Here is a 12464-nt window from a genome sequence, read left to right as displayed (position 1 = left end):
CAACCTGCACAGTTTCTTTCAGGACCTATGGAATGAGTCACCTGCTATATTTGCCATGTTTGCCATGTAAAAGGCCAAACAGGGATGCTCAGGTGTGGGTTGCAGCATTTGCCTACTGACCTGCAGGCTGAAAAAGCCACACTTCTGGAAGTTATGGAAAGGAGTTTGTTTTTTCCAGCAGCACACGTGTGGCTGCAGAGCCAGCCTGGCAGCTCCCGCTCCCCTCCGCCTCTCTGCCCCCACACCACCCACACAGCACATGGACACGCCTCCAGAGCAACAGGAACCACATTACTCGGGAATCATTAGTGAACATTGGCGGCTCTGCTGCCGAGGGGGATGGACCAGGCTCTCAAACAGCTTTTCCCTGGAGTGTGTGTGGCACCTTTTCCATGTGAGCTCCCACTGCCATCCCGCTGCAGCCCTTCCTGGCTCTGTGCTGCCCAGAGCTCTGCCACGCCCAGCACCTGTGCAGCTCTTTGCTGGAAGGGGATCAGAGATCCTGCTAGGAATAACCTTTATCCCCAAGTGCCAGCTCACCTTCCTGCTGAAAGAGCAGATGGAAATGAGCAGAGCAGAACAGAATCATTTAGGCTGGAAAAATCAAGCCCACCCATAAACCTTACACTGCTGAGTCCACAACTTGTTCCCTGGGAACAGAGGCTGACCCTCACCTGGCTGCCCCTTCCTGTCAGGGAGTTGTGCAGAGCCACAAGGTCCCCCCTGAGCCTCCTTTGCTCCAGGCTGAGCCCCTTTCCCAGCTCCCTCAGCTGCTCCTGGGGCTCCAGCCTCTTCCCCAGCTCCATTCCCTTCTCTGGACTCACCTCAGCCCCTCAATACTCACTCTGTGCAGTTGGCTGTGAATTCCCTTTAATGTGGATGTCTGTCTTGGGAATTCATATTTGCTGGGTGAGACAGATCTTGTCTGTTGGGAAATTCTTCATCCTGCTCAGGCCACTGGAGCTGTGCAGTGTCCCCAGGTGGCTTCAGGTGTGGCTGTGGTGTCTGTACAGCTGCTCTCTGGTGATACAGGGCTAGTGCTGGTGTGGTCATAGGGGATACCAGAGGGAGCAGGAGCTTTCCTGGAAATCCTCTCCGAAGTTTTTTTTCCCAAAACTTCTGCAGAAGCTCCTCTGTTAATTTGGCCCTGGAGTGCTCATCTGCCTCCCTGGCTCTGGAAGTGTTTTGTAGACACAGGTGTTCCTCTTGGCTGGCTCTTCAGAGGGACTAAAGAGGGGATGTTTCCCAAACTGAAAACTGACAGAGCCGGTGTGACGTGCCTGTCTCCATCCATCATGACGACATGATTATTCTGTTGGCTCTTGCCAAACCCTGGCATTTCCTGCCAACATCTAAATAGTGATCCCTCATGGTGTTCTGGACCCAGAGCAGTGACAGCTGCAGACAGGGAATGTCCCGTGGGTGGAAGAACTGCTGGAGAGCTGCCACGAGCATCCTCGGAACTCCAGCATGGCCAAGCGTGCTGTGACCCCACACTGCAGCAGTTACAGGAACAACTTGTTGCTCAGAAACGAGACATTCTCAAACACATGGGGCTTTTCCGAGGAAAATGAAAGGGCAGGGAGCAGAGCCCATCTCCAGGAGGGCTGACCACCTCTCAGGGATAGCAGGAAGATAAAACTCTCTGAATGCCTCTCCCAAAGCCATGTTGCTCCTTCTATGCTGTTTAACAGCTTTTCTTAACCAGGATGGTGCTTGATAGGGATTAGCTTCTGGAACACATAACACTGCTGTCGGCAGAGTGGGGTTGCACCAGGAGAGGTGGCTCTGGTTGCCCTCCCAGCTGCCAGAACTCAAGAAGATGTGTCCATACAGGCCCTGCCAATCTTCATCTCCCCAAAGTGTTAGTGAGATCTGACGTGGCCAGTGGAAGACAAAACCACTCCATGCAGGACCTGAAGGAATGTCAGGAAGCTGCACTGGGGGGAGATTTAGGTTAGATAATAGGAAAAGGTTCTTCCCCCAGAGGGTGCTGGGGCACTGAACAGGCTCCCCAGGGAATGCAGACGGCCCCAAGGCTGCCAGAGCTAAAGGAGATTTTGGACAACTCTCTCAGGCACAGGGTGGGATTGTTGGGTTGTCCTGTGCAAGGCCAGGAGTTGGACTCCATGATCCTTGTGGGTTCCTTCCAGCTTGGGGTATTGTGTGATTCTACGATTCCATGATAGCCGGCAGGGCAGACACCCATCGGTGACAGTGACAAGCCTGGAGAGCAGTGTGGAGGTGTGGCTGCCACTGGCAGCAAGGGCAGTCATCACTATCACTGGCAGCTCCCAGCTCTCTCAAATTCCCTGTGTGTGACTCACACTCCAACAGCAATCCCACACCACATTCAGGTGGTTCAGTTTAGTAGCCAGGACACTCCGGGGGTCCCAACTTCTCCTTCTGAGGCTGTTGTGGGAATCACAAGTGAGCTGTGAGACCTTGCATAAAGGAATCACAGATCACAGCAAATGTCCTGGTTGGAAATGAGAGGAAAAAATACATACAAGGATTACATGCAGGAAATGGCTCTCCTGGGCCCTCCACAATCCATTAAACAGGTTCTAATAGACTCATTTAATAAAACACTGATATGGAGCTGGAAAGGAAATGTGAGGCTGCTGTGTAGTACAGACCTAACTGAAGGTACTTCAGATATGAGCCCAAGTGTGCAAAGAGCTTTTTGCTCTCTGCCTCCCACAGACTCAAAAAGTGACCACAACCCACCACCAGGAATTAGGGGGTGAGGTGAGACCTCACCAGGCCTGTGGGGAGATCTGACCCCTGCTCTGGAATAAAGATCTGTTAGTGACACTACAGGGCTGTGAGCAGGATGTGGATGTGATTGTAGGTGATCCTGTGCAGCCTGGAGAGGCCACGTGGTCCCAGGCCTCAGAGGCTCTCCTGTTCTTCTCTCCATGCGCTTCACAAGCCTAAATGCATTATTTAACTGCTCTCTTTTTAAAAGACTGGGGCAGAGGTTTGCCTGAGATGATTATTGCTACTACTTGCAGAATTAAACTGGGGATTAAAATAGATTTTATTTAATTAACCTGAATGAAATAAATGTTTGTGTCTGATTCAGTCTCAGGAGAGGTGTCAGAGCAGACAGTGCTGGTAAAACTGACTGACCTGTGCTTTTTCCAGTGGGATGAGCACAAAAATCTCTCTGTGGCATCTAGAGATGATTCCTTAATCTCCTTAACCTGTCTCAGGGACACACTTGGCTGCCAACAGCACAGCAATGCAGGGCTGGGGCTGGGATTGCAGAGCTGAGTGGTTGGAATCATGCTTGGGTGTTTCCATGTTCCAGTAGAAGTGAAAGCAGCCCGGGATTCAGTGAACAAAAGTACCACAAAGGCATGGATATTGCTGTTCCTCGGGTCCTGCTGCTGCCCTCAGCGACACGTGGCCCAAGTGCCCAGATCTGAGTTTCCTCATGCCAGCCAGCCTGTGGACAGCTGCATGCAGAAAACCCAAGAATTCCAAGAATTGCTCCATCTGCCTCCAAGTGCTTGTGAATCCAGCTCTAAAATCCTCATGCACCACCTGCGTCCTGGCTGTCTGTGGGAGTGATGGCAGCTAAGTGCTGAGACAGAGAGGGAAGTGCAGTGGGATTATCTGCCTAACCCGCTTATCCCACATTTTTCCTGAAAAGTGCACGCCCATTGATCCCAATAAACGCATCCCTCGGCCCTTCCCTTATCCAGAAGCGTGGCAATCAGGAGGGAAGGCAGTTCAGTGCCACCCCTCACTTCCCACACAAGGCCATCACCATCACCACAAACAAGGGTTCACTTCCACATGTTTCATAGAATCGTGGAAGCATTGAGGCTGGAAAAGCCCTCTAACATCGAGTCCAACCATTAACCTGGCACCACCATGTTCGCCACTGGCCCGTAGCAGGAAGAGTGTGTCCAGCAGGCCCAGGGTTGTGCCTGTCCCCTGTGCTGGCACTGCTGAGGCTCCTCAAGAGCTGTGTCCAGTTCTGGGCCCCTCCGTCCAGGAATGACATTGAGGGGCTGGAGTGAGTCCAGAGAAGGGAACAGAACTGAAGATGTGTCTGAAGTGCCAGGAGTGGCTGAGGGAGCTGGGAAAAGGGCTCAGGCTGGAGCAAAGGAGGCTCAGGGGGGAGGGACCCTGTGGCTCTGCACAACTCCCTGACAGGAGGGGGCAGCCGGGGGGGTTGGGCTCTGCTCCCAGGGAACAGGGACAGGACAAGGGGAAATGGCCTCAAGATGTGCCAGGGAAGGTTCAGGTGGGATATCAAGGAGGAATTTCTTCACAGAAAGGGTGGTCAGGCCTTGGAAGGGGCTGCCCAGGGAGGTTTGGAGTCCTCATCCCAGCAGGTGTCCAAGGAATGCCTGAACATAGCACTCAGTGACCTGGGCTGGGTGACAAGGTGGGGATCGGTCACAGGCTGGGTGCGATGATCTTGGAGGTGTTTTCCAGCTGTAATGATTCTGATTTTGTAAACTATGTCCCTAAGTGTCCTGTCCACACACCTGAACCCTTCCTTTTGCAGCAGCACCCAAACACCCACACAACCAAACACGGAACACCCAACCCCCACCCTACAGTTGTTTCTGTTGCTGAATAAGGTGGAAACACACAGAAAAACGCTGGGAAGCACTGCATTAATCCTTTTTTTTTTTGGACACACCGCTTCTCCAGACCTTTTTATTCCAGCTCTCCCATTCAACCACCTGCTGCTGTTACACCCCTGGAGATACAAACTGGAGGTTTTCCTACACCACATCAGATGGTGGTGTAGAAGCCCAGCAGTCCAGGAGAGGATTCCTGAAGGACTTAGGCTCTGTAAAAACGAGTCCTACACCACTTGTCTCCAAAGGCTGGTTCAAAGGTGAGTGTTAGTTTTCTTATTGCCCCATGGGATAAGAGGAGTAAGAAACTGTAGTGCTGTATTAGTCATTCTTGAGAGAGTCATTAACTCTTATTTGTACGAAACATATTTTTCAAGGGCTGAACTATCACCTGTTGGAATGTTTAGGAACTAACTGAGGAGAGAGGGGGCCAGGGATGTGGATGGGGAGCAGGCAGGGATGGGTGAGAAGCCACAAATGATACATTTATTACAGAAAATTTAAACATATTTTATTTATGCACACTTCATACATACATATATACATACATACAGGGGTATATGGGAGTATATGTGTGAAGTCAGATATAAAATTACACACTCATTATGTGTTATTCCAAGGGGAAATGGGTTCAAACTGAAGGAGTAGGTTTAGATTAGATATTAAGGGGGAAAAAAAAATTTTCCCTGTGAGGGAGGTGAGGCCCTGGCACAGGGTGCCCAGGGGAGCTGTGGCTGCCCCTGGATCCCTGGAGGTTGCTTGGAGCAACCTGGGATAGTGGAAGGTGTCCTTGCCCATGGCAGGGGGTGGGATGAGATGGGCTTTGAGGTCCCATCCAACCCAAACCATTCCACGATTCCATGAGGATCCCTTCACATAAATATACACCCACAAAGGCGTAGCTCTGTGTACAAACCATTCTCTAATAAGATATAATTAAACGACTGATAAGATTTATCCGTAAATACGAATAAACACTTCAACCCGCGCCCGTTGCGCAGCGGCGCTCGGGCGGGCGGGGCGGGGCGGGCCGGGACGCGGCGGGGCCCGGGGGCTGCGGCGGGGCCCGGGGGCTGTGCCGGGGCCCGAGGGCTGTGCCGGGGCCCGGGGGCTGTGGCGGGGCCCGGCCCGCGGAGGGGAGGGGACAAGGCGAATCCAGCCCCGGAGCTGCGGAGCCGCCCCGGCCGGGCGGGGCCTGAGGCCGCGGGTCCCGCCCCTGCAGCCGCGGCGCGGCCCGGGCCGGCCCGGCATGAGGCTGAGCCGGGCGGCCGTGCTGGCACAGGCCAAGGCGGCCGCGCTCGACGGCGTCCGCCGCCTCAACTGCTGGTGGGCGCGGGGACAAGCAGGGACGGGCCGGGGGACAGGGACTGAGGGGGGTACAGGCAGGGGTGACGAAGGAGGACAGGCTCGGATGAGGCTGAGAGGACAGTGATGGAGGGAGGGCGGGGATGGAGAGGGGACAGGCAGGCCTGGGGGTGGGGGCACAGGCAGGGATCAGGAGAGAGGACGGGCAGGGATGGATGAGGGGTGGCAGGCAGGGCTGAGGCTGGGGACACAGGCAGAGATGGAGAGGGGGGTTCAGACGGGGCTGGGAAGGGGAGGCAAGGATGGAGGGAGGGCAGGAAGGGCTGGGGCTGGGTGTCAGGCAGGGATGGAGAGGCGGGACAGGGCTGGGGAAGGGCAGACAGGCAGGAGTGGGGAACAGGCAGCGCTGGGTGAGGGGGGTCAGGTAGGGCCGGGTGAGGGAGAACGGGCAGGGCTGGAGAAGGGGAGGCACAACAAGGCCCGTGACACACTGTGCCGGAGCTGTTTGGTGGGGCCAGGCTGGGGGCTGGGGCTGTGACCCCGGCTGGGGGGGGTGCAGGGGGAGGCTCAGCCCTGCTGTGCTCTCCCTGACCCCCCTCTCCTCTTGCAGGGGCAGCCACCTGACAGATGTAAGTACTGGAGGAGCCAGAGGAGGCTGGGCCCGCAGCCGGAGTGGGGACGCCATGGAGGCGATGGGGTTGGCAGGGCACGGGGGAGGGCCTGGCTTTGGGTTGGCCCATTGCCTGTGAGCTGCAGGGCTTTTCAGGGTTGATTAGCGTCTCACACGATAAAAAAAAAAGGGATTGCTTCTGTTTCCACATTGGAAAATTTCTCTCCAAGGCCCAGCATGAAGCCCTGGAGAGCAGGACCCCGAGTCCTACCACTGTGGTGATTTTGGATGAGGTTCTGTTGCTAGGGAAGGGCTGGCAGGGGTGGGAGGGAGCCTTTCCTGCGTGTGGAGGCTGCAGAGTTGCTGGAGCAGAAGAACAATGTGACGCTGGCTGGTATCTGCACTTCCACTCCTGAGCAGAGGCTGGAGGAGCTGCTGACGCTGCACTTGCTGTGTCAGAAAATCTCTGGTGCTGTTAAGCTTGGGTTAGACTGAAGCAAACCCAAATTCCTGATGGTGCTTTTTGTGATTTCAATTGGGTTTATTTGTATTTTCCCCCACGAGTGCCAACTTGTTGTTTCTGTCTCTTCCTGCCCAGATATCCATATGCCGGGATTTGCCCAACATCGAGGTGATCACGTTCAGGTGAATGCCAGTTTGCCAGCTTTGGAGAGGGCAAGGAATTCACCTTTTCCTGGGGATGGTTTCTTCCCACATTGCTGGGGTTGTGTGTGTGAGCTGCCTTCATGCCCCATTTCTCAAGCAGCAGGGATACAGAAATGATTAGTCCTCAGTAGCTCCTCTGCACCATTCCCTGTGCTCCTTGAGAAAATACTCCCTGTTTTGACAAGTCATAAAATCCCTTAGGATTGTTGCTCCTGAAGTTCTATTCCACAGTTTGGACAGGGATCTTCTTGGCCTCTGTATGTGGCCTGTTTCCAAAATGCTTGTTGAAATATTTCATGCATTTCTTTGAGCTTCTCCTTTCCATAATGCACCCAACTTTCACTTATCCTGGGGATCCCATGGAGCCAACGCCCTGCAAATCCGAGCCTTTTAACTTGGGAATCTTACATGGGTTCTCCTTGGGTGGGTCTGAGGAGAAAAGGGGGCAGGTTTGGGGGGAGCAGAAGCTCTTTGTCATCCTCAGCAGAGCGGAGCGATGGCCCTTCCAATTCTTCCCTCTGTTGACAAAGATGAAATGCCACAAGCCACGGGCTGGGGTGAGGCTGGGGTGAGGCTGGGGTGAGGCAGTTGCAGGAGAGGGAAGTGCTGTGCTCCCTGCTGGCTGGGGCAGCAAGGGCGCGATGGGCTCTGACCGTGTCTCCACAGCGTGAACGGCATCTCGGACCTCGAGCCACTGCACCAGTGCCAGAACCTGAGCGAGCTGTACCTGAGGAAGAACAACATCACGAGCCTGGATGAGCTGTTCTACCTGAAGGCCCTGCCACGGCTGCGGGTGCTGTGGCTGGCAGAGAACCCCTGCTGCGGGCCCGACCCCCACCGCTACCGCATGACTGTGCTGCGCAACCTGCCCAGCCTGCAGAAGCTCGACAACCAGGGTGGGCTTTGGTCACCTGCAGCAGGAAAATGGGGATGTGTTGGCTCCTCTCAAAGCCGTCCTTTGAGTTTTCCTAGAGTCAAGGAGGTGTTAGGGGTTGGTTAGATTTAGTGCTTCTAAGCTGTTTTCTCTCTTTGTCTTCTCCTTTCTCTTCTCCTTTCCCATCTCCCTTCCCTTTCCTCTTTCCTCTTTCCCCTTTCCCCTTTCCCCTTCCCCTTTCCCCTTTCCCCTTTCCCCTTTCCCCTTTCCCCTTCCCCTTCCCCTTCCCCTTCCCCCTTCCCCTTCCCCTTCCCCTTCCCCTTCTCCCTTCCCCTTCCCCCTTCCCCCTTCCCCTTTCCCCTTTCCCCTTTCCCCTTCCCCTTCCCCTTCCCCTTCCCCTTCCCCTTCCCCTTCCCTTCCCCCTTCCCCTTTCCCTTCCCCTTCCCCTTCCCCTTCCCCTTCCCCTTCCCCTTCCCCTTCCCCTTCCCCTTCCCTTCCCCCTTCCCCTTTCCCTTCCCCCTTCCCCTTCCCCTTCCCCTTCCCCTTCCCCTTCCCCTTCCCCTTCCCCTTCCCCTTCCCCTCCCCAATCCCTTCCCCACTGTAGCAGGAATGAGTGCCTCATTATAGCTCAGACCATACCACTAATTAGTGGTTTTTAGTGCTCTCTCTTTGCTGTGGCCAGACAAAGGTTCTATAACTGCATCTGCTGCTGTAGAAAAGCTGCTCTGGTTTTTTTTCCCCATCCAGTAGCAGCAATTTGGTGGCTTTTGGAGCCTTCTCCAGAGACAAAAAACAGCAAAGCATGTTTGCATCCCTCCCTGATACCCTTCTCACTTTGAGAGGCTGGTGATTGCTTCCAGCATTCTCCTGCACAGGTTTCACTGCAGGAGGAGGGCGAAAGCAAAATGCCAGACAATTTTTGGACCAAACCCCTTGGGAACAGCTCTGCAGCAGCACAACTGCCCTGTTAGAGATGCTCTTCCCCTGGGCTGCTGCAGTTCATAGCAGCAGGTGTTTGTTGTGGCCTTTGCAGCTGTGACAGAGGAAGAGCTGTCGCAGGCCCTGGTGGATGGCGTGGAGATCACGGCCCCCCCGGCCCGGAGGAGCGTGGAGAACGGCTGGTCCCAATCCTCCACATGCAGCGCTGCCGGAGCCACGACGGAGCCCCAGAGCGAGCTGCTCAGCTGCAGCCTGGAGGAGACAAAGTGAGGGCTGGGGAGCTGCCAGTGCTTCTGTTTCTGCGTTTCTGGGCTGAGCTCGTGTAGCAGGAAAGGACCCTGACATTGCAGGGGTCAGGCCTGCAGCCGGTGCAGGCCTGTTCTGGTTACTGCAGTGGAGCTGTGCTGGTTCAGTGGCACTGCTGGGGCTGCTTCTGCGTCTGCCAAACAGGTTCTGCTGTGGGGGGTGACTCGAGCTCACCAGCTGCATGTGCAGTCAGGGATGGATCTTCTCTCATCTGGGAGCTCCAGTCCATTTCCTGGAGTCCTCTAGCTGGATATTTATTCCTTGCATGGTTGCCTGTGATGAGGAAGGATTGGCCTGGCAGAGGAAGGTTCTCCTAGCCGGTCATAATAACATTTGCTTTTCCTCCCTTTTTTTAGCAAAACTCAGGAGGAGCTTGATATGAAGCTTGTTCCCAGGGATAAATATTCCTCCTTTTCCCCTCAAGAGACAGATTGCAGCCACAAGAAGAGAGTGAGTATCTTTTAAAGACCAAATTGCTTTTCCTTGTATGTGGGGCTGAGCCCCAGCATTGAAGGATATGAAGAACCTTGGATGACCCCCAGAGGAGGGGAACAGAGCTGATGCCGGGGCTGGAAAAGATGTCCAGGAGCAGCTGAGGGCTCTGAGTTTGTCTGATTTGGAGAGAAGGAGGCTGAGGGGTGACCTCATCTCCCTCTGCAACTTCCTGAGGAGGGGATGTGGGGAGGGAGGTGCTGAGCTCTTCTACCTGGGATCCAGCAATAGGAGACATGAGAAAGGTTCAAAGCTGTGCCAGGGGAGGTTCAGACTGGACATTAGGAAGTGTTTCTTTAGCAGGAGGAGGGTCAAACCTTGGGAAGGCTCTGCTGAAAAGGAAGCTTAGGTGGTTGCTCAGCCCCCTCTATCATGTAGCCTTGGATGAACCTGGATTTTGGTGATTAGCTGGGAATTGCTGAGTGCTGGACTCGGTGCCATCGCATCAATCAGCAGAGCAAGATCTAACCCACAGTGCCTCACTCTGCCTTAGCTGCCTACAGCAGCACCACAGCCTCTGACCATTAAAAAAGGGGGAAATGGCCCCCCATTGCAGCTGGAGAGGTTCAGGTTGGATGTTGGGCAAAAGATTCTCCCTAGAAGGACAGTTACTTAGGCTGTGGAATCTCTCCCTGGAGTTCTTCAAGACATGGTTTGACAGAACCACGGCCCGGTGTTGGCAGTGGTCCTGTGGTGGCAACAGGGCTGGGGACCTTCAAGGGTCCCTTGCAGAGAGCACGAGCTCTGCTCATTCCTCAGAGCAGAGGGCTTCTGTCCTTTCCCACCCTACACAGGCTGGGGAGCGAGGGCGGCAGCTCCTGAATGTGCCTTTCCTTACAGAAGCCAGGCTGGAGCGTGGCCGGCAGCCAGAGGCGTGTGGGCAGCCCGCAGGACTGGGCGGATGGGTTTGTCCTGCATTCCAGCCTCGTCACGTGCCACATGCAGCCTCTGCCTGTGTTTGCCCCGAGGGCTCGGCTGTTAGTCCCGCTCCCGTGGCTGCAGGTGGCTGTTCCAAACTGCTGCCAGCGGTGGTCGTGGTGGTGGTGGAGGAGTTCCTAGAAAGAGCAGGGAAAATCGAGTGTTCTTGTCCTGGCTGGCTGGTGCAAAGCAGTGTCTGTCTTGTCCCGACAGAACAATGTCCTGAATGCCATCCTGCTTCTCATGAAGGAACTGGACGCAGAGGGGCTGGAGATCATCCAGCAGACCGTGGCGAGGAGGCTCCAGGCCTTCCAGAAGGAGTTGCAGGAAGAGTGACAACGCCCACCCCCATTCCAGCCTCCCTGGAGCCCCAGCCCCCAGCGCTGTCCTGCCCACAAATCCCTGGCTGCAGCCAAAGCCTCGGTGCTCCCTGCTCTGCTTCCCGTGCGAGGGGCTGGGATGGGATGCTCCTTCTCTGGAGATCTCCTGCTGTGCAGCAGGCTCTGGCACTGTATCCTGTGTGGCTGCGGCTCTTGGATGGGAGCTGCAGGCAGATCAGCCGAGCAGAAGGGAACAAGGCTGCAGCCAGAGGTGCTGTGTGATCCGTGGGGGAGCAGAGCCTGCTGATGGCTGGGAAGGTAGGCCTCTGACCCTCAGCACAGCACCTCTGAGGGCACTCTGTACCACAGAGATTTGCTTTGGTGAAGTCTGACAGGGAGGCATTTCCTGAGATCGTCACCAAGAACTGTCTGGTGCAGGTGGTGAAGGTCAATGGCCGGTTATTAATTTATCTTCCAGCTCCTGGCTGACTTCCTCAGGTCCTTGCCGGTGCACACAGCACCTGCTGTCGTGGTCAGGCAGCCCAAAGGAAAGCTCGGAGCAGCCTAAGTGAACCAGAAATGACTCCCAGGTGCTGAAAGCTCAGCTGTCCTCTCACCCCAACGTTCCCTGCAGGCATTAGAGCAGCTTAAGGAAACATCCCAGTTAAAATGCCCTGAGCGTTGCTGCCTGCTTTGCACAGGCATCAGGGGTGGCTGTTGCTCTTTAACTGATAAAACTGCATTTACCAAGTTTTACAGAGCTGTTAAATACAAACTAAACTGTTGTGACATACCAAATAAACCCAATTATCCCTCAAGGCCGTGTAAGTGGTGGCTGGAGTTCAGCAAAGGCCTGGCTGGGGGCACTGCTCCATTACCTCTGGTTCAGGGAGTGCATTGTGAGCCCTGCGGAGCAGGAGGAGGGCTGGGAGCCCTGCGCCTTCCCGCTTCACTGCGCCTCTGGAACGGTGAGCCTCCTCTCAGCGCTGCTTTGCAGGAGCACTGGGCTGTCTGGGAACCTTCTGGCAACCACAGCAAAGGCAAGGAGCAAAAGAGGTGGTGAGGAAAGCTCAGTGCAGAGCCACCTGGGCAGGACGATGGCCCCGAGATACAGGACACGAGCCCTCCGTGCCTCCCAGCGCTGCACGGGCGATGTGGCCTTTCCATGGCCCCCCTGTCCTTGTTTGTGCAGTGGCCGTGCTGCCAGGAAGGAATGCTCCTCAGGGATGGTGACAGCCCTGTGTCCACAAGCCTGTTTGCCTGACCTTGGTGGGAAGGGACACAGTTTGAACCTTGTCACTTGGGGGGAGATTTGCTGATGCCTCTAACTCCTTGAATGACCTTCGTTCTTGCCTTCTGTGTTAAACCCAGCTGCAGTTGTGTGATTTATGATGTCCCAGACTTCCTTTGACAGCCAGGGCCTGGGA

At 55.2% G+C, this 12464-nt stretch overlaps 1 protein-coding gene across 1 annotated transcript; it reads left to right on the top strand.

Moving 5' to 3' along the window:
- Positions 1–5798: 5798 nt before the first annotated feature.
- On the top strand, positions 5799–11855 carry CFAP410 (cilia and flagella associated protein 410). Its single transcript, XM_069024760.1, has 7 exons — positions 5799–5933; positions 6523–6541; positions 7121–7167; positions 7855–8084; positions 9096–9267; positions 9664–9757; positions 10931–11855. The coding sequence occupies exons 1-7, from the start codon at positions 5857–5859 to the stop codon at positions 11051–11053; spliced, it is 762 nt and encodes a 253-aa protein (XP_068880861.1). The 5' UTR covers positions 5799–5856; the 3' UTR covers positions 11054–11855.
- Positions 11856–12464: the final 609 nt, after the last annotated feature.

The sequence above is a fragment of the Aphelocoma coerulescens genome, chromosome 9 (assembly GCF_041296385.1).
Source record: "Aphelocoma coerulescens isolate FSJ_1873_10779 chromosome 9, UR_Acoe_1.0, whole genome shotgun sequence".
Classification (NCBI taxonomy): Eukaryota; Metazoa; Chordata; class Aves; order Passeriformes; family Corvidae; genus Aphelocoma; species Aphelocoma coerulescens.
The sequence above is the reverse complement of the archived record's forward strand: the minus strand, read 5'-3'. Positions and strand labels throughout refer to the sequence as shown.